The sequence below is a fragment of the Alternaria novae-zelandiae genome (genome assembly GCF_023758075.1).
Source record: "Alternaria novae-zelandiae strain BMP 2774 chromosome Unknown scaffold_3, whole genome shotgun sequence".
Taxonomy (NCBI): Eukaryota; Fungi; Ascomycota; class Dothideomycetes; order Pleosporales; family Pleosporaceae; genus Alternaria; species Alternaria novae-zelandiae.
In genome coordinates this window covers 1,256,592-1,275,853 of record NW_026056963.1, presented here as the reverse complement: position 1 = coordinate 1,275,853, position 19,262 = coordinate 1,256,592, and the positions used below count along the sequence as shown (strand labels likewise).

Here is a 19,262-nt window from a genome sequence, read left to right as displayed (position 1 = left end):
GAGTAGAAATGCGGGATGTCTGAGTGGCTAGCGCGCCTCGGCTCTTGGCAGGTGCAATCCAAAAGTCATCGCTCTCATGACGACTGCCCGCTAGAGCTCAACCTCATGCCGCCATGAGCTTTCGACCAATACTGCCGCGGCCAATTGCAGCGCGGGATGCGAACACACTATGTCTGCGGTGTTGGCGCAGACTCGCAAAAGCGCCGCTGCAGTCCCGGAGACCAATTTCTTTCAATCCGTCGTATAGAAGCGACGCCATAGTAGCCGGACGAGGCGGTGCTGCTTTCGGAAAGGACTACTTCCGGGCGAACCCACTACTGAAGGACACATTCTGGAGGTCGGGGCCAGAGTTACAGAGCTCGATTCTGTCTATCAAATCGGCGAACGCAGGCGGGCAGCAAGCGGCGAAGGAGGATGGCACACCCAGCACAGAAGAAGTGTTACCACATAGGCGGCGGAAGAAAGCAAAAGAGCAGGCAGTAGAGAACCCAGAGACGGCATATCCAATACCACACGATGCGTCGTCCAAGCTGGCACACATATCCTCGAGCCTCCCGCAGCAGTCGCTCAAGCGCATGATGACTACATACCTCTCGCTATCGAAACCGCGCCTCTCCTTCCTCGTCGTCCTCAGTGCAACGGCCGCATACTCGTTGTACCCCGTACCAGGTCTGCTTGCCCCCGCAGCAACAGCCACTCCGTCCCTCTCGACTCTCACACTCTTCTTCCTCACATCCGGCACTGCGCTGTGCTCGGCATCCGCAAACGCTTTCAATATGATCATGGAGCCTGCACACGATGCGAAGATGAGTCGTACGCGCAATCGGCCTCTTGTTCGGAAGCTTATTAGCACACGAGGCGCCATCATCTTCGCCGTCGCGTGCGGGGTGCTTGGTACCGGCGCCCTCTACTACGGCGTCAACCCCACGACAGCGTTCCTTGGCGCCGCCAACATCGCTCTCTATGCGGCCGTGTACACACCCATGAAGCGCATGCACATACTGAACACCTGGGTTGGCGCGATCGTGGGAGGCATTCCGCCGCTCATGGGTTGGACGGCTGCAGCGAGTCAGTACGCCCATGACGGAACTTGGGAAGAACTGCTGTTTGGTGAGGGTTCGGCTGGAGGGTGGCTGTGCGCTGCGTTGTTGTACGCCTGGCAGTTCCCCCACTTCAACGCCTTGAGCTGGGCCATCCGCGACGAGTACAAGAACGCGGGCTACCGCATGACAGCCTGGGTGAACCCTGGGATGAATGGACGTGTCGCACTGCGATACTCTATTCTGATGTTTCCTGTCTGCATCGGTCTGTCATACTGCGGCGTAACCGACTGGAGCTACGTAGCCACGAGTAGCGTCGTCAACGGCTGGATGGCACTCAAAGCCTGGCAGTTCTGGAGGGCTGAGGGACAGAAAGGAACTGCTAGAGGTCTGTTCTGGGCTAGCATCTGGCATCTTCCCATTGTCATGGTACTCGCCATGGCCCAGAAGAAGGGACTTGGAGAACGTATTTACCGCAGCATTTTCGGCTATGCCGACATTGACGAAGAGGATCTATACTATGAAGCCGGCGAGTTTGAAGCAGAGGAACAGAAGCAATTGGCCCTCGTCGAGAGCAGACGAAACGCCTGAGATTGGCGTACCTGGGAGACCCACATTGCATGCTCGCTGTCAGGCAAGCACATTCACCGTTCCCGCTCACCCGTTGACGATCGCTCGATCAACAGGTACATGTTTCCATACCCCACTGTATCATATGTCATTATCACGCATCTAGAAGGTCGCGATCGGATTTAACGAAAACAAGCTTCATGTCCATAGTGTTTCGCATCTTCGTCCCGGGTTTTCTTCAAGTCCTTCCATGCCGCCACGATACTGCAGTCCACACGCTCAATATATTCTAGCAGCCACTGTGTATCGCTTCGAGTAGTCGCCTCCATCCAACGTACACTTGTGGTGCAACTAGAGACGCCATTCAATCTACCAGGATGGCAAAGCCGCCTGTCGCAATATCGGAACCGGGTCATGTGTTTCGACTACCGGACAGGGGGACGCTGCCTGCCGACCAATGACTACATGCTAGCGCCACTAACCTCATCTAAACATCCATATGTTTCCCATGAATTAATTGTACTGGGTCTCGCGTTTCAACACCTCGGTTCGGCAACGCCCCCATCACCTACCATCTCTTTTACCCGCCGGAACATTATTGACCTACTCGTGCGCAAGGCGGCGAAAAAATGAAGTACCACACGCCTGAGTCTGGGGCGCATAGTACTGCAATATAGAAGAACCTGGATGTGTGACGGCTCCACTCCCAAGCCAGCAGAATGGTTGTATATATAGAGGGGGGTTTGGTACCTCGTACAGACATCAAGATACCCGTCATCACATCTTCTTCACAGTAACCAACCATGAAGTGCTCCGTCCTCACCACCCTTCTCGCTGTCGCCAGCACGGCCAGCGCCCACTACACCTTCCCCGAACTCGTCGTCAAGGGCCAAAAGACCGGTCTGTGGCAATACGTTCGCAAGACCGCCAACTACCAATCCAACGGTACGCCTCCCCATTCATACCCATCACTTCCCTTCCAAACACCCATCTAACACCCGTCCAGGTCCCACAACAGACGTAACCGCCGACGCCATCCGCTGCTACGAACTCGCTCCGGGCACAGGCTCAAAGACCTACACCGTCAACGCCGGCGACTCCGTCGGCTTCACAGCCGCATCCAGCATCTCGCACCCGGGCCCCCTTCAATTCTACCTCGCCAAGGTCCCCGAGGGCAAGACTGCTGCGACCTGGGATGGAAGCGGTGATGTGTGGTTTAAGATCTTCAGCCAGGGCGCTACCTTTTCTGGTGGTCAGATGAACTGGCCGAGCAACGGTATGTCTTCCCTTAATCTTCAACTCGCACTCAGATAGAATAGAAAACTGACATGGTTGTGTGAATAGGCAAGCAAGAAGTCGACGTCACACTTCCCAAATCCCTTCCTTCGGGCGAATACCTCATGCGCGTTGAGCACATTGCTGTGCACTCTGCGTCCACGATCGGTGGTGCGCAGTTCTACATCTCGTGTGCCCAGTTGAAGGTTGAGAACGGTGGCAGCGGTACTCCGGGACCCAAGGTTGCTTTCCCGGGCGCGTACAAGGCGGACGACAAGGGCATCCAGCTCAACATTTACTACCCGGTTCCTACTAGCTACACTCCTCCCGGTCCCGCTGTGTGGAGTGGTTAGATGGACTGAGGGTGAGGGAGAAATGGGGAGGATTCGATTTCGTGTATATACTTGAGAATGAAACTTTCACGTCACATACTTTCAGCTTTGTTGAGAAATTTGCGTCGCATGTAAGCGTTGTGAAATTGTTCTTGTTATATATTCTTGTACATTCTTTGGCCTCGTAAACCATATCTCAATACTGGGCTTCAGTCCTATTTCGCGCTAGAGCCAGCGTGTGAGCTTCCGTGCTTCCTCCGACTCGAGCTCTTCTTCTCCTTCTCCTTTTTGTCCTTCTTTTCTTTCTCAGCCTTCTCGGGCTTCTCAGGCTTCGGGTCCTTTTCAGGCACCTCAGGCGCTACTTCCGGTTGCTCCCTGACCTCCTCGGGCTTACTACCAACCCTTCTTACGGCCCTGACAATGTCATCTGCTCGCTCGATAGCGACTTCGTGGCCTACACCGTCGAGTACCTTGACCCTGACGTTTTCCTCACCTAGTGCTGCTCTTGCATCCTCGGTGACTTCGTCGGCGTTGATGACGGGGTCTGTTTCGCCGAGGATGAGCCAGACTTCCTTTAGTGGGCCGGCGCGGTTCTCGATGTTTTCGCGGATGACGGCCCAGCGCTCTTGTTGATTCTGGATGGGCGCATGACGGATGGTGGATATGAAGGCTGGCACGAACCCCTTGTGGTTTTGTATCTGCCAATCCACGACGGAAGAGACGGTAGAGTGCGGGTTGCCGGGCAAGAGCATTTGGTTGCTGCTCAGATATGTCTTGTCTCCTTCGCTCGCAGTCGTGGTAGTCTCGGCATTCTCTACTGCTTCAGGGTCGCTCTCAACTACTTTGCGTCCCGTCCATAGTTTGCTTGCGACAAACTTGCGTACCATCCATTCCGGCATCCAGGAGCTGTTGTAAAGCATTTTGCTGGAAATTGAAATGCGGTTTTTGCGGACGAGCCCACTAGGAGCGACGAGGACGAGCCCGCGGACCAGCGAGGGGAAGTACGATGTGAAGTCTGCAGCGATGGCGCCTCCCAGAGAGTAGCCGACTATAGTGAAATGTGACCAGTGGATGGGCGAAGATTGTAGAGCGAGCAAGATCTGGCTGGTGAAGAGGCTGGAGTCATAGTTGGTTGTGTCCGGGTCAGGGCCATCAGAGTAGCCGCGACCAAAGAGGTCTGTTGATATTGTTAGCATGATTGGTTTGTAGCATAGCACGGACTGTCCACGATGCAGTTCGGTAATCGCATCTGCGGTGCACGTGGTTCACCGTTGGTAGGGCTGGCGGGCCCCTTTCCGAAACGGGTAAAGCAAGGAACCCCATGACACAGTCTTGCGCCCGGTTCAACGTGGGGCATCCAGATGTGGCGATCATAGAAGCTGCACAGAAAAACCATCTTCTCCATGTTCAGGAAGACGGTGTTTGGTTTCACGGCTTTGAAACAGCGAAGAGGAAAGTGATGGGGCAAAGACTAGCAGTGACAGCAAGGAGGACCCACCAAAAAGCATGACACGTCGGCCCCTGCCAACCAGTTTGTGTGCCAGGTCAGTCAAGGCAATGCTCGGGGTCGAGATGCCATGGATGAGTAAAACTTTTTCTCCATCTCTGGGGCCGAACTCATACACGCGGATAGTACCCCATGGCGAATCGACATCGCGGGCTCCGGGCAGTGCAGCTGGATGGTATGGAAGTTCTGCAGCGTCCTCGGGAGACAGATCCGGTAGCAGGGAATCCCTGGGAGACGGAATCAGAGGCCGTCTGGCAGCCTTTGAAGATGAAGTCAAAGCCCATAGGATGGATAGTCCGCCAACAGAGGCAGCGCCTATGATGGCATAGCGCTGGACCTTGGGGAGGCGCTCGAAGCGGGACAGCTGGGTGGCGGTGATGTTTGAGACCCTCTGGATGGCAACCTCGGCGGCTTTGGGCTGGGGCTTCTCGCTGGCGAATAAGGAAAACATGGCGATACAGGAATAGATGTAGAGAGTCGGACCCTGAGGCGGTGGAAGAATAAGCTGATCGCCATGGCGCTAAGCGATCGCCGCTTCCGCTGGATGCGCCACATGGAACAGGCCCATTGTTGCCATACCGTAGCCGTATTTCTTTTACAGCTCGGTTCGGATGCCATCGCCTGCCGGGCATGCGGCCGGCCTTACTAGAGCTGCTGCCGCATGCATATCACACGAACCTTATCGCGACGTAACGTGAAATAATGCTCCGCGTACCAAGGCCGAGTTGAATTGGCGCTGATCTCGAGGCGGCTAGCCCTGCTGCTGTGGAGTGAGCCAAGTCTGGGAGCGCGTCAGCTCAATCCTCACAGCCACAAGCTGAGCACGGAGACGCTGCGTAGTCGGCCCTGCACTTCTACACATACTCCCTGCCCACGGCGTTGCTGACCCGGGGACAACCACTGCATTTTGACGAACCCCACTGTCTTTTATCTTCTCGCTGACCTTGCATTTCCTTTTCCTTCTCCTCTCCGCCCCTGCGCCATCCCCCAGGAGGGTCGCATGTCTGGTGCCGTCGTTTGCGGACCCCCGAGAATATTCACGCCTACATTTTCGCATATAACAATACTGCGATACTAGAGCAGTCGACTGCCATTGAGTCTGAGACAGCAACGAAGCATCCGCGATTGGCTGGGTCCTGTAGCGCATCATGGACGACTGGACGTCGAAACAGCTCCCTGAGCGCCTTCCCTTCTCCAAGAAGCGCCTTCCCAAGAAGGTCATCTTCTCGTGCGTACAACTATGCATGCATAAGGGTACTAGAAACTGACCAGCACAGATATATTGGCGACTACCTCATCATACTGCAAGACCACCCTCGCCGCGTCACACGACCTCCTTCCCAGCTCGATCCGGCTAACAAAGCCATAGTGTTCTCATGATAACCTTCACGATTGTCGACAAGATCCCGCCCTTCCACCAGCACTTCGCCCTCGAAAACTACACCCTGCACTACCCATTCGCCGAACATGAGCGCGTACCCGTCCCGTGGCTATGCGTCTACGTTATCCTCGCTCCCGCTGCCGTCATCGCACTCTACACCATGGTCATCGATGGGCTCTTCTCACACCAGACGACAATGCCCGCAGGTAGGGCTGGCATCAAGCGCCTATCAGGGAGATATCGATTCAAGGATCGGTTGTGGGAATTGAACTGTGGCATCCTTGGCCTTGGCTTGAGCATTGGCGCCGCCTTCACCATCACGGGAGCGTTGAAGAACGCCATTGGCAAGCCGCGGCCGGATCTGATCAGCCGCTGCCTCGTCGATGAAGCCAAGGTCAACCGTGCAAACTACGCATTACAAACCATCGACATCTGCACGCAGACCGACAATTACATTCTACAAGATGGCTTCAAGAGCTTCCCCTCTGGGCACAGCAGCGGTATGCGACATAAGCGCTCAAATAAAGCATCTACTAACGCCCTCCAGTCTCCTTCGCCGGTCTCTTCTACCTCTCCATTTACCTCGCCGGAAAGCTCCACGTACTCGATGCTAAGGGCGAGGTCTGGAGATCATTCCTCGTCATGGTTCCTGCACTTGGAGCTGCTCTGATCACAGGAACCCGCATTATGGATGCCCGTCACCACCCATTCGACGTCCTGTCCGGCGCCCTACTCGGCATACTCGTATCCTGGGGCTCCTACCGCCAATACTTCCCTCCTGTTTCCGAGACATGGCGCAAGGGACGCGCATACCCAATCCGAGCTTGGGGCCAGGCATCACGCGCACCGCCGCAGCCCACGATCATGGTGGATGAGGATGTACAACCGCTGCAGCGCATGGCCAAGCCAGCGGACGAGGAACGCGGAGAAGCGTCTGGTTACTCGTCTACAACGGCCGTGCCTGAAGGTAGCGGCGACCACACGGGCAACGTCTTCCGCCAACAGATTCACAACTCGCAACGCCGACGCCAGGAATCAGGATCGCAGTATGGCGTTGATCGCAGCGATACAGCGGCATCAAGCAACTACCGAACCGGCACGATGGGGTCCACCATGACGTCGAAGGTGCACACATACCAGAACCAGTTGCCGGCTACGAATCCCTTCGCAGTAGATGTTGCGCGCCAACGTCAAATGGACACCTACGATTATTCGTCTTCAGAAGATGACGACAACTACGAGTTGCAAGCAAGGACTGGCGTGTACAACCCAGTATCTGGGAGGTTGACAGACACTGGATACCACCCGCCAGTGGGCCTCTCCCCAGTACCCACACCACCGCCTCCAGTCAATACCATCATACCAAACCAGCAGAGGACGATGTCGCCTACGGGAGATTTGGCGGATAGCAGAGGCGCTCCACCAATGCCACCCCCACATGCTATAAGTACGGCGCCTCAGCAGATTTGATGGGAATACGAAAAGCTTTGTTTAGCAGAACGCCCGGAGTTGTTTTTCTAGACATGCGATTGAGCATATGTTAGCATGTTAGTGTATTGAATATACGTGTAATCTTCACCCAAGCATGGTCAAGACGTCGCGCAAGTGAAGTCTGTATTACAACTACTAATTCAACAGCCCACATCCCCAAGAAAGAAGCGACAGAGAGATAAGCCTATCCCCTGCGTCTTGTGCTTGGACTCTTGCCCGCGGCATTCGCATACGACGGCGTAGCACCGCTCGAGACGGCACGCGCCATTTCCTTCTTGTCAGCCGCGATGGGCTTTTCCAATTTCTTTGACTCCGTCTCCTTGGACGCGGGCGCGTTCCAGTAGTACACGACCTGGCAGAAGAGAATAGCGTTGAGGGCGAAACCAGCGATGAAGCCGTAGAGGATGAGCGGGTCGTCGACTTCCTGGAGGGTAGTAAAGATACGAGATAGGGATCCGAGGAGATAATTGACGACCTGATAACCATGTTAGCCACAAAATCCATTTCCTGTATCGTAGAAACATCAAGACTTACAGCAAACGCGCTCAACTGGCCCGTCCCACCCTCACTCCACACCGTCAGAATCTGAGGCACCTTGCTCGCAACGCCCAACACACCAGCCGTCGCCTGAAACAAGCTCAACTTCTCATTATCAACCCACTGATCATTAAACAGTGCCGCGCCCGCCGCCGCCAACCCGCCAATCCATCCCGCGACACCAACACTCCGTCCACTGTACTTGAGCACCAAACTCGCAATAGCAATATTCTGCACGAGAATAAGCGCCGTCTCGCCATACGTGCTAAACGGGAATCCGTGGCGCACGTTATACGCAAGGCTAATGAGGTAGCTGCTTGATTCGAGGAGGTAGGACAGGAACGAGAGGCCGTCGGCGGACTGCGAGTTGAGCAGTTTGAGGAGCTGCGGGATCTTGACGATGGAGGAGGCGCCGATGATGCCGATGCCGAGGCCCTTGGAGATGGCGAGTTTGACGCATTCCGTGGCCGTGATGTCGACGTTGTAGATGAGCGTCTTGTAGCATTTGGGGCCGAGGAGCGAGATGCCGACGTCGGCGATGGGTTGGGGCAGGTTGTGCGTTATGGGTTGGATGGCGGATTTGAGGGCGTCCATGGTGGGCGGTGGTGCGCTGGGGGGGCGACTTGGGCGGGTTGTTGGGTTGGGCTGAGAGGGGAGGACACTTTGCGGATACGAGGCGTGAGGGTCTGAACTTTTGGCCCGCACGCACGCTGACGCAAGGCTTGGCACGCGTAGGGGTTCGCATGTCTAGACAGACACATGGATGGCGCATCGTGTCACATCAGTTTTGCCTGAGCTAATTGCTACATCATACATTACTACTGCCATTACTGCCATTACAACCATTACAATGCTATCCCGCCCTAGCCACGACCGTCGAAATGCGAGAAGAATGCTATGGTATACTACAGAATGGTCCCGTCAAGTAAAATGTGTCCGAAGACTCGCAAGATGGTAAAAGATCAAAGCGACGGTCTGGTATGTACTTAAAACACGTACTGCAGATATGTTAGCGACGATGCAGTCAAGACGCGATATGTTGGACTTACCGGAATGAACAAATAAGGCACCTGCCTCTCGTACTCCTTCCATGCCTCACCGTACTTCTCCCGGCACTTCTCAATATCTCTCAGCGCCCTGTGGATGATCATACCCGCAAAGAACACGGAGTAGAACCATGGGAACGGGCTGCTGAAGCCAGTAATAAGACCCCAGCTGATAGCAAAAAACAAGTCGCACGTGTAGTGAATCTTACGCGCCTTGCCATACCAGCCGTCAGCCAGAATCTTGTTGCCGTGCGATGTCTGGATGGTCTTGGGGTTGGCGATGCGTCCGTACTTGAAGTAGGGGAAGGTAGTGCGCTCGTCGACAACACCACGCTCCTCTTGACGGAACTGGTTCTTTTGCGAGTTGGTTGTGTCCCAGATGTAGTAGACGCCAAGGTAGGCAAGGGTGAGGAGAGCGGTAAACCAGGTCGGGAGTTGGTATTCGGATGGGTGGTGGTTGGCGATGAACAGGGTGCAGTGGCAGTACGACAGAGGTACGCCAGCCATGTTCCAGAAGATGAGCATGAAGCCGAGTTTCTCGTAGTACATATCCCAGGTTGTGATGATGAGGTGCTCTCCCTTTGCGCAGGCGCCTGCATAGAGGTAGTGGGCAAAGAGCAGGAAGATGGCTTCTATGGATACGTAGCCATACTGTTCGTACTGCTTCAAGCAGGTACCGAGCGAAAGGAAGAAGAGGATGAACCACGGAATGCGGACCTCGAGGAACATCTTGAAGTCCAGAATGCCGAACAATCTAGGGTTGAGCTCCGCACCAAGGAAGAAGTCGACAATGGGGTTGTCAGTCATCCGAAGGTCAGCGCCGCGGACGCGAGCTGAGACGTATGCGATTGTCGAGCAGAGGAAGCCTGAAAGGATGGCTACGCTCATGATGTGGCCGAACTCGTCAATCAGAGTGTACAGCTTGAAGACACCGGTGAAGTGGAGGGTCAACATGATGACAATGCTGGAGTAGAAAGACCACATGGCCGAGCAGTAGTAGTCCAACTGCTTTCCACCAAGATGAGGCAGAGCCTTGCCCTTGCGGTAAACACCCGGCATGAGCATGTAGAAGGCCATCTGCATGAGTCCAAAGAACCAGTAGATCTGCCACGCTTTGTTGTTCGGGAACGCCTCGGTCTTTACCAGATACCACATGTGTCCAAAGAAGTCGCCGTAGCTCTGGCCCGCGGTCGGTGTAGGGAATTTGCCGTCGTAGAAGGTCGCTCCAATCCACATGTAGTACATGAGCGCTGGGAAGCAGATCATCATACTGCTCATGCCAATGGCGCCTCCGAACTCGTGCAGGCCGGACTTGTCCTTTGGCGAGAAGAACTTTTCCGCCTCCATCTTGTAGTCCAGCTCGACAATCTCCTTTTCGCTCTTTGTGCGCCCGTTTGCGTTTCCATTCGTGTATCCGTTCGTGTAGCCGTTGGCGTGTCCGTTTCCGTTGGCATGGCCATTGCTCTTTTCCTCGACTTCGTGCTTCACATCGCTGTCGCCAGATCGGAGAGGCTTCAAGAAGTTCTCTGGCTCGGGCGTCGATTCGTATCCGTCGTCGACATCGGACGCAAGCGATTTGCGTTGCGACTTTCTGCGCCCGGGGGTCTCGACAAAGCCAGGACGGTCAGGCTTTCTGCGTTATGCATGTCAGCAACTAATGCACATGTCTGCACAGTGTGCACGCGCGACCTGGCATTCACTCACTGGGGTGTCTTGCCGGCCTGCGACCGCGTCACTCGCATTGACATGGCTACTGTAGGTGCGGGTGTGGCGACGCGCTGTTTCAAGGGGTTCAGACTCGAAAAAGATGAAGCCGATTTTTTGGCAAAGATGACAAGATATGAAGTAGAAGAACTGCCGCTGAAAAAGGTACAAATGCCGTCACAGCACGATCATAAAGGCTAAGTACACCGCGCGAATCACCAATGGCACAAAAAGCGGCGGTGAAGTCTTTGTGTTTGTTGACAAGTAGTATGAATTCGGGGAGTTGCTCAGGGCTAGGGGTAATTTGCGCCAATCGGAGCGCGTAGGGCCCGAGTCCGTGACATCAACATGGGACGCTACCGGGATATACGCTCTATACGGATGTAATTTTGCAGTGGAGTGCCTGACGTCGCGACGTGAAGTCTGAGAGAGTGACATGACGTCGTAATCTTTGTAAGTACCCCGAATGCTAAATGATGCTAGAAGTTCCCAGGACCAGCATGTGCTTAGCGAAAGTATAAAGTTCGCTACAATGAAATCACTCGCCATCCACCGCTACACAAGTCTTCCTGTGTGGTACTTGCATGTCGTCGTATGGGCCGAGTTGCCCACTCTTCTGACGTTGTTGTAGTTGCAAAGACAGATCCAGCAAAACTCAAAGCGGCATTTCGAGCCTATGAAAGTCAGCAAGCGGTCATTGACGTCTAAAGCATCGCGAAACTTACATGTCATGTGGTCGCAGCCATCGTTCTTCTCAATATTCCACGTACATCCTGGACCGGGACACTTCTTGGCCAGCTTCCCGATCGCTTGAAGACTCGCTTCTTCTTGTGCTCTCTGGTCTCGCTCCTTGCGACCAGAAGATCGATATTCAAACTCCTCACAAGTTTCGCCTTCATGCCATGTGTTCTCGTGGATGATACAGACTTTGTGTCCACATGCTACACATGTAAAGATATTGCCTTCGACACCGCTCATGTGGATCTGACCGGAGTCACACGCTCGACACCATCGGAAGTTGGCTGTGCCATTGTCAGCTTCTGAAACCCAAAAGTGTTGTTGCTACGACTTACGATCTTCGCTGAAAGCTGCTCGGGCGATGAATGTGTCGTATTGCTGGAAGATCTCCGGTTGCGCGTATAGCCGGATCTCATGGTATGACAGCACCGTCTTGCACTTGTTTCCTGGACATTTGGCTTCGCGCCAGCTACTGCTTTGGAGCTGCACGCTTATCCATCCTGAGTAACAGTCCGCACACGTCTCCGGTCGATGATCACATTCAGCAAGAGAGGGTAGGTCGACGACATGAACGCTATCGCCACAGACGACGCAATCGCGACTCCGCAGATGCGTCCTCTCATCTATGTAGGTGCCCGTCGGCTGTGGCGTATCGATCGGCCTTGCGTTGTATTGATGGAAAGGCGATACACCATCAATATCCATAGGCTCTCCATACAGCGCCACATAGTCTTGGATTCGCGCCCTTTCGGCAACAACAACTTTGGGCTCGTCGGGTTCGGGGTCTAGATCGATAGGATGCTCTCGTGTGCCGATGTTGGTAATGGCCCGTCGCAAACTGGCCAATCGTCCACTCTTTTGAGACGGTACCCGAGGAGACGCAGCTCGAGGTGCAGATGTTTCAGACCCTTCCGCAATGAGCGAAGCTGTCGTTCGATAGGCCGCATCCTCTTCCCGTTGGAGATGCTCAGCCAATAGACGATCTTGCTCTTCTTGAGCTCCGTGATCTGTATCTCCGCGCGGAAACCCCAACCCGCGTGTACATCTGGTAATTCGGACTGGGTTCTGGTTCTCGATTTGCGCAACACGAGCTGCAAGATCAAACTCCGAACCTTCTGAGCTGTCCGAACTATCGGGTGTTAGCATATCTTCAGAGCCACTGCTCGATGAATCAGGACTTTGACATCGATGGTCAGGCCTCATTCGTAGAAACCTCGCCTTTCGAGTTCGTCGTCGATTCAGCGACTGTCGTGATAATCCGCCTGACTGGAAGAAGTTTGTGTTTTCGAAGTTGCCTCCAGGGCGGTTCGAGCCTGCATTCGCATCAAGTTCACTGTCATCGTCGATCATTATGGGTTCGCTATGTGTCTGGCCCTGACAAGGGCGGTTCACACCCGGCTGTGTCGCTTGTGAACGCGGCTCCTCTCGAAAGCTCGGCAAGATGGGATTCGAGACCGCCATTCTGTTCCATGCTGCTTTGGCAGCTACGGTCTTGGTTGAGGTGGAAGATTGGAGGGGAAGTGAGAAGTTTGTTGCACTACTAGATGTTGACAAGTCGGCAGGTGCGAGTGGCACATTCGGCAGTCGCAGCTTCCCCCACTGCTCGGTGAGTGCGTCTCTCACTGTCAACTGTGGAGGTTCCTTCCTATGTATCCGGGGCACGTCGCCTTGTCCATCCGACTGTAAAGGATCGTACGAAGATGGTTGCGCGGAGATTGGGTATACAAGATGTGGCTCGGGAAGCACAAGCGAAGCGATGCTGAGACTCCTTCCAGGCTGGACAACTTCGCTTTGTTGTGTTTGTGGACGAGTCTTCAGAAGTGATCGTGGGGCGGGCTGTGACGTAATCCGGCGCGTGCGCACGTGGTCAGCCATATGTGGTTCTCGCGCGCAAGACACTGGCAGTGCAACTTGAGGATGACTGGCATTAGGCGTGACGGAAGATGACTCGGTTATCGACTGCTTGGGTCTCCCTTTCTTTGGCTTGAACTTGTGAGAAAGACGTTTCCCGAACGCGAGCTTCGATGGTCGATCCGGCAGGTAAGTCTGAGAGAATCTGGATGATGTGTTAAGACTTGATTGTAAACATGCAACATTTCGAGCAAGGTTGTATCGCACTCACTCTGCCATGGTTGTGGTTGCTGTATCTACGCAGAGTCCAAAGCTGGCTCAGCCCTGCAGACGGTTACCTAGGTAGGCTGTGCGCGAAGCACATGCGTAACAGTCTCTTCCGGCCTCCGTATGGTTGAGAAACTGCAATGGGTTGAGGAGAATTCACGCAAGGTTGAAAGTGCAATATCAGAGGGCGTTAAAGAGTGTGATGAGAGCTGAAACTCAAGGGCTGTGTGCGAGAAAGCTCACGAGGCTGGGCTTCGTGTGGCTAGAGATATTTAGGGTCCAATGTGCAAGCCCCAAAGGACCGAAGATTCATTGGAAGGCTTGAATTCAATGATCTCTCCGGTGGTAGTATGCAGCCACTCGCATCTGTACCACGCTCGCCGACCAATTATCAACCAGGGCGCTACCCAACCACTGGTCAACCCACCCAGAAGATAGACCACGATTGCTCAGCCTACTTGCATCCGAAAGCTCTTAAACCTTCCGGGCGGGCTTCACTGTGCCAACACATACTCCAAACCCAACACCAGTGCTTCCATCTCCCACAACGCCTGTGTAGCGCACCTCGTCCCCATCATTGAGGTAGCGTAGCTCAGATCCATCGCTCAGTTTGCTTGGAGCCTTGCCGTTCTTAGTCAGTTCGAGCAAACATCCATGTTCATGTTCCTGTTCGCCCGACACTGTCCCGCTAGCTACCAGATCTCCCGTGCGGAGTCCACAGCCGCCGATAGTGTGGTGCGCTAACATATGCCTGAAGGTCCAGTACATCGTCTCGAAGCCAACCTTGCAGGTCGTAGTCTGAGTACCGTTTCGGATGATCTGACCTTCAAGCTGGATGTTGTAGTTGATGCTGTTGGGATCGTCCATGAAGGAAGCTACAGGTTCCATGCGAGGCGGGGCCGAGACCTCGTGTGGCTTCAATGCTTCTAGCGTAACGACCCAAGGGGTGATTGAAGTCATGAAATTCTTTCCGTTGAAAGGCCCCAGCGGATTCATCTCTAAGCCTTGGATATCTCTCGCGCTCCAATCGTTCAGCAGAACTAGTCCGAAGATATGGTCATCCGCGTCTTTTGCGTTCAAATACGTTCCAGCTTGAACGGGTTTGCCGATGACTGCCGCGATTTCCATCTCATAGTCCAAGCCCCGTGACGGGCCAAATATGATCTTCTTCTCCGGAACGGTGTAGTCCTCGATGAACTGACCCAGAGGTCTTGTAACGGATGCGCCTGAGACTGTGATTGAACTCGACCGGCCTGCGTAGCCCACGGGGTATTTCATGAAAGCAGGCGGATAGGCGCGAACTCCTTGCACCGCTTCTCCCGCATTCAGAACATGGTTCGCTGAAGCGCTGTAGTCTGTAAAGTCTCCGACACTGACTGGCATATGGAGGGTGACATCGCTGATGTTCTCTGAGAAATTGGCATGTGACTTGCTTTTGTATGCTTCTTGTATTGCCGAGCGTACTTGACTTTGTATGTCTTTTCCCAGCGCGGCAAATGTGTTCAGCGTGGATTCGCGGAAGATGGAGGATAGCGGTGCTGAGACGGCTTTGAGGGAATCATGCTCCGCGAGCTCTGCGAGGAAGATGACCTCGTCGCCGATGCGCGTGGCACACTGTGGTGCAGAGCGCTTCGAAGAGCTTGCGATACCGTATGGGATGTTGTTGACACCGAAGTGCGATGCGTAATTGTCTGCCATTGTGTCGTGAGTCTTAGGTATTCTGGTGTCAAGATTTCGGTCGACTTGTTAGCAAAGAGCAATACACGATATCCAACTCGCAATACTCAGATTCCAGACTACAGTTACCAACATTAACCCGAATCTAAGCTCGCCAGACATTGTGTAGGTGGGGATTACCATCTCGGATACAGCTCCTCCACATCCCATCAACTCCTGTAAGCTAATATGTCCTGAGCTGAACACGGCAATGGTCGAGAGTGGAGACTGAGCGTTCCATGGTTATCCGGCTGAAGTTGACGCAGCTATTGATCGCGTCCAGTCCAAACTTCGCGGGACAACCTTCAACCCTTCGGCCGTACGCGTTCGGTCTAGTACGGAAGTGGGCAAGCGCGTCCGTCAATCGATAAGCAGGACACGCGTCATCTTCACTCCCGAACAGTGGCAGTACTTGTCGCTTGCTCACATCTCACTCCAGGCCGAAGACCTTCGTACAACCCCATCCAACAACTCTATTCAAAACGGTTGGGGAAGCATGTGTGCTATGCAAAACCCCGCACGGGATATACCGAGCCTGCGCCGGCAGATGGCGGATGCAGGGTCTCTGCCCTCCACATCGGGATCCTGTATATGAGTTCACTAGGCGGGTTCAGCGCGACGCGTTTGAGATGTTCATGATCATCAGGTCTTGAATCTTCTTTCCAATCACACGAAGCGTCTGTATTCATACACCACAATCAGATAATCTTGACGCTCAGTTACCTCTCTATACCCCCAGATCACCTCCAAAGATGGCCTCCAAACCCCAAATCGCCAATGACCTTCCCAAGGTTAACCGCTTCATCACAACCCACGATCCCACCACCAAGAAAGCCATCTTCTCCGATGCGGTTCCAGAAGAAGCCAAAGTCGACCACATTCCAAATGCCGACTTCCGGCTCGGATACGTTACCAAAGGATTTCCCGTCGATCTGAACAAGGACGCCGACCTAGCGGTCTACAAGCCTTACCTCGAGTCATCTCCAGGTCTGGTTGTTGGGGGAGGAACAGTGCTACGCTTTGTAGACGTAGCACCTGGTCATCTTTCACCTATGCACCGCACAGTCTCTCTTGACTATGGTGTCGTGCTGGAAGGTGAGATGGAGTTGGTGCTGGATTCGGGAGAGACAAGGTTGATGAAGAGGGGAGATGTTGCGATCCAGAGGGGCACGATGCACGCTTGGAGAAACACCAGCACCACATCTTGGGGACGCATGATGTATGTTCTCCAAGAATGTAAACCAGTAGAGGTCGGTGGTGAGGCCCTGAAGGAGGACTACGGAAACATGCAGGGTGTTCCAGCATCGTCGTAGTCGCAGTACTACTTGTAGAAACATGAAGCCATCGCATCATCGCGCATATACATCATCTTGCTCTGAGCCGTGCTGTGCCATATGTAGCTTCAACTAAATTTCCTGACATCGTGAGTGCGGCATACGACTGCCCTTGATGGCCTAAGTTGAAATGGCATTGTTAGTACAGGGAGCGAAAGCTCGGCTGACGCCGGCTGATCAATTGTCCCGAGGCAACAAAAAGTGAAAAGCTCGTACGAGTTCAGACCAGGTGCCAGATGTTGGGTCTGTAAGAAGGCGTGTTCCTGTTCGCGTGTCTGTAATCGTGGAAGGTCAACTTAGGTAACGCGCCAATTGGAAGGCGGCACCTCCACATTCCGAAATCTGCCCCTCGAACACTGCCGCCGCACCTTACCAGCGGCGCGTCGTCGGCACGAGCATCCACTACGCGTCGCAGTACGATGTATATATCCAAATGCTGGATGAAGTATGTTTCTTCCTTCCCAAGTACCAAATACACAAAATGTCTGACCAGCTAGAAATCAAAGATGCTTACTTGATTGACGAGTCGTCGTTTCCCTACCTGTACGAGCAGAATGTCGCAGTGCCGCTGAAGACATCCTCAAAAGGTATCATTCGATGCAACGTCTACCGGCCGAAGTCCACGAAGGAGGGCACGAAGCTTCCTGTGCTGGTGACGTACGGACCGTATGGAAAGGATATCCACTACAAGGAGTAAGTCGAAACGGAGGTTCTCAGCCGTGCAGCAACTAACATTTCCAGCTTTCACGGAAAGTCGTTCGCCGAAGTCAACCCCGAACATCACTCTGATCACTCAGCATGGGAGACGCCAGACCCAGGTTTCTGGACGAAGCATGACTACATCATCGTGCGCGCCGACGAACGTGGCTTGGGCCAGTCTCCAGGCTTCTTGGACACCATGTCGCGCGGAACAAGCGAGGCTTTCTTCGATGTTGTCGAGTGGGCGGCTGAGCAGCCATGGTCGTCTGGAAAGGTCGGCCTACTCGGTATCAGCTACTATGCTGGATCCCAGTGGCGTGTGGCGGCGCGCAAGCCCAAGGGACTTGCTGCAGTCATTCCATGGGAGGGCATGAGCGATTACTACCGTGATCGATGCCGCCATGGAGGTATTTTGAGCAACAAGTTCATCGACTTCTGGTGGTGAGTATCTCTCAAAATCTGCTGCATTTCGGATGCTAACTTGACTTTTACCAGGAATCGCCAGGTCATCACGAACCAATATGGTCGCCCAGGTCGTGCCGAGCGCAATTGGGGACCGGACACCGTCGATGGTAACCTCTCGGAAGAAGTGCGCGCAAAGAACCGACAAGACCAGACGATCGACACCGCCGCATTCAAGTACCGCGACGAATTATACTATGCAAGCAAAGAGTACGACATGAGCGATATCGAAGTACCGCTGCTCTCAGTCGGCAACTGGGGCGGCATTCTGCTCCATCTCCGCGGAAACATCGAAGGGTACGCACATGCGGGCTCTGAGTTCAAGTACCTACGGATGATCACGGGAAGGCACGACTTGCCATTCTACTACAAGGAAGAAGTGGAGATACAACGAAGCTTCCTCGATGCTTTCCTCAAGGGCGATGACAGAGTTGGGTGGTCTGTCAAGGGCAAGCTTCCTCCTGTTGACATGGTCCTGCGTAAAGGCGACATTGGCTTCAACGACGCCGAGAAAGAAAAGGTGTATGAACGACGAACGGAGAACGAGTGGCCCATTGCACGAACACGTTATTCGAAGTTCTACCTTACGCCATCCCAGACTTTGACGCAAGTCCAGCCCATCACCAACAGGCCACAGAAGCTGTCATACGAGGCGCTTGGCACCCTCGACAACCCCAAGCTTCTCCAGTTCACCACTGCGCCATTCGAGGAAGAGACTGAGATTACCGGCCACATCGTCGCACACCTGAACGTTTCCCTCTCAGCTCACTCCAACGGTGTAACGCCATCCGACATCGACCTCTTTCTCACACTACGCTACATCTCGCCCGAAGGCAAAGAAGTCTACTACACCGGCACAGCAGGCGATCCCATTCCCCTCGCCAAGGGCTGGCTGCGCGTCAGCTTCCGCAAGACCAACCCAGACCACCCCAAGCACCGCGAATACCTCCCATGGAGAGATTACTTCAGCACCGACGTCCAGCCCGTCATACCCGGCGACGTATACGCCGTGGATGTGGAGGTTTGGCCAACCAACGTCATCGTTGAGAAGGGTGGCAAGATCGTGTTCGAGATTAGCAGCGGTGATACACAAGGTAGTGGTATCTTCCAACACAATCATCCTGAGGACAGGAGCGAGGAGAAGTTTGCGGGATGGAATCATTTGCACTTTAGCGAGAAGGCTGTGAACTATGTCACTCTGCCGATTGTACCGCCTAAATAGATCAGTAAATATGTTGTTGGAATGAAAGTTCAAATCTCGTTACATGAACTTGTCTCTACCGTTACCGCAATATCATGTGTTCGTCCCACG

At 54.0% G+C, this 19,262-nt stretch overlaps 9 protein-coding genes across 9 annotated transcripts; 5 read left to right on the top strand and 4 right to left on the bottom strand.

Moving 5' to 3' along the window:
• Positions 1-113: 113 nt before the first annotated feature.
• J4E88_002393 (uncharacterized protein) lies at positions 114-1,631 on the top strand (the record flags this gene model as incomplete). Its single annotated transcript, XM_049396058.1, has 1 exon — positions 114-1,631. One exon carries the CDS (start codon positions 114-116, stop codon positions 1,629-1,631), a length of 1,518 nt encoding a protein of 505 aa, XP_049258462.1.
• A 782-nt stretch (positions 1,632-2,413) lies between these two features.
• On the top strand, positions 2,414-3,238 carry J4E88_002392 (uncharacterized protein; the record flags this gene model as incomplete). Its single annotated transcript, XM_049396057.1, has 3 exons — positions 2,414-2,555; positions 2,617-2,886; positions 2,955-3,238. 3 exons carry the CDS (start codon positions 2,414-2,416, stop codon positions 3,236-3,238), a joined length of 696 nt encoding a protein of 231 aa, XP_049258461.1.
• Positions 3,239-3,432: 194 nt separating this feature from the next.
• J4E88_002391 (uncharacterized protein) lies at positions 3,433-5,175 on the bottom strand (the record flags this gene model as incomplete). Its single annotated transcript, XM_049396056.1, has 2 exons — positions 3,433-4,394; positions 4,716-5,175. 2 exons carry the CDS (start codon positions 5,173-5,175, stop codon positions 3,433-3,435), a joined length of 1,422 nt encoding a protein of 473 aa, XP_049258460.1.
• Positions 5,176-5,872: 697 nt separating this feature from the next.
• Positions 5,873-7,575, top strand: J4E88_002390 (uncharacterized protein; the record flags this gene model as incomplete). Its single annotated transcript, XM_049396055.1, has 4 exons — positions 5,873-5,952; positions 6,002-6,028; positions 6,094-6,605; positions 6,653-7,575. 4 exons carry the CDS (start codon positions 5,873-5,875, stop codon positions 7,573-7,575), a joined length of 1,542 nt encoding a protein of 513 aa, XP_049258459.1.
• A 205-nt stretch (positions 7,576-7,780) lies between these two features.
• J4E88_002389 (uncharacterized protein) lies at positions 7,781-8,727 on the bottom strand (the record flags this gene model as incomplete). The annotated part of the gene is made up of 2 exons (XM_049396054.1): positions 7,781-8,071; positions 8,131-8,727. The coding sequence occupies 2 exons, from the start codon at positions 8,725-8,727 to the stop codon at positions 7,781-7,783; spliced, it is 888 nt and encodes a 295-aa protein (XP_049258458.1).
• A 392-nt stretch (positions 8,728-9,119) lies between these two features.
• On the bottom strand, positions 9,120-13,751 carry J4E88_002388 (uncharacterized protein; the record flags this gene model as incomplete). The annotated part of the gene is made up of 7 exons (XM_049396053.1): positions 9,120-9,131; positions 9,183-10,812; positions 10,884-10,932; positions 11,609-11,905; positions 11,957-12,750; positions 12,889-13,677; positions 13,744-13,751. The coding sequence occupies 7 exons, from the start codon at positions 13,749-13,751 to the stop codon at positions 9,120-9,122; spliced, it is 3,579 nt and encodes a 1,192-aa protein (XP_049258457.1).
• A 462-nt stretch (positions 13,752-14,213) lies between these two features.
• Positions 14,214-15,437, bottom strand: J4E88_002387 (uncharacterized protein; the record flags this gene model as incomplete). The annotated part of the gene is made up of 1 exon (XM_049396052.1): positions 14,214-15,437. The coding sequence occupies one exon, from the start codon at positions 15,435-15,437 to the stop codon at positions 14,214-14,216; it is 1,224 nt and encodes a 407-aa protein (XP_049258456.1).
• A 770-nt stretch (positions 15,438-16,207) lies between these two features.
• On the top strand, positions 16,208-16,768 carry J4E88_002386 (uncharacterized protein; the record flags this gene model as incomplete). Its single annotated transcript, XM_049396051.1, has 1 exon — positions 16,208-16,768. One exon carries the CDS (start codon positions 16,208-16,210, stop codon positions 16,766-16,768), a length of 561 nt encoding a protein of 186 aa, XP_049258455.1.
• Positions 16,769-17,270: 502 nt separating this feature from the next.
• On the top strand, positions 17,271-19,172 carry J4E88_002385 (uncharacterized protein; the record flags this gene model as incomplete). The annotated part of the gene is made up of 3 exons (XM_049396050.1): positions 17,271-17,482; positions 17,531-17,929; positions 17,984-19,172. 3 exons carry the CDS (start codon positions 17,271-17,273, stop codon positions 19,170-19,172), a joined length of 1,800 nt encoding a protein of 599 aa, XP_049258454.1.
• Positions 19,173-19,262: the final 90 nt, after the last annotated feature.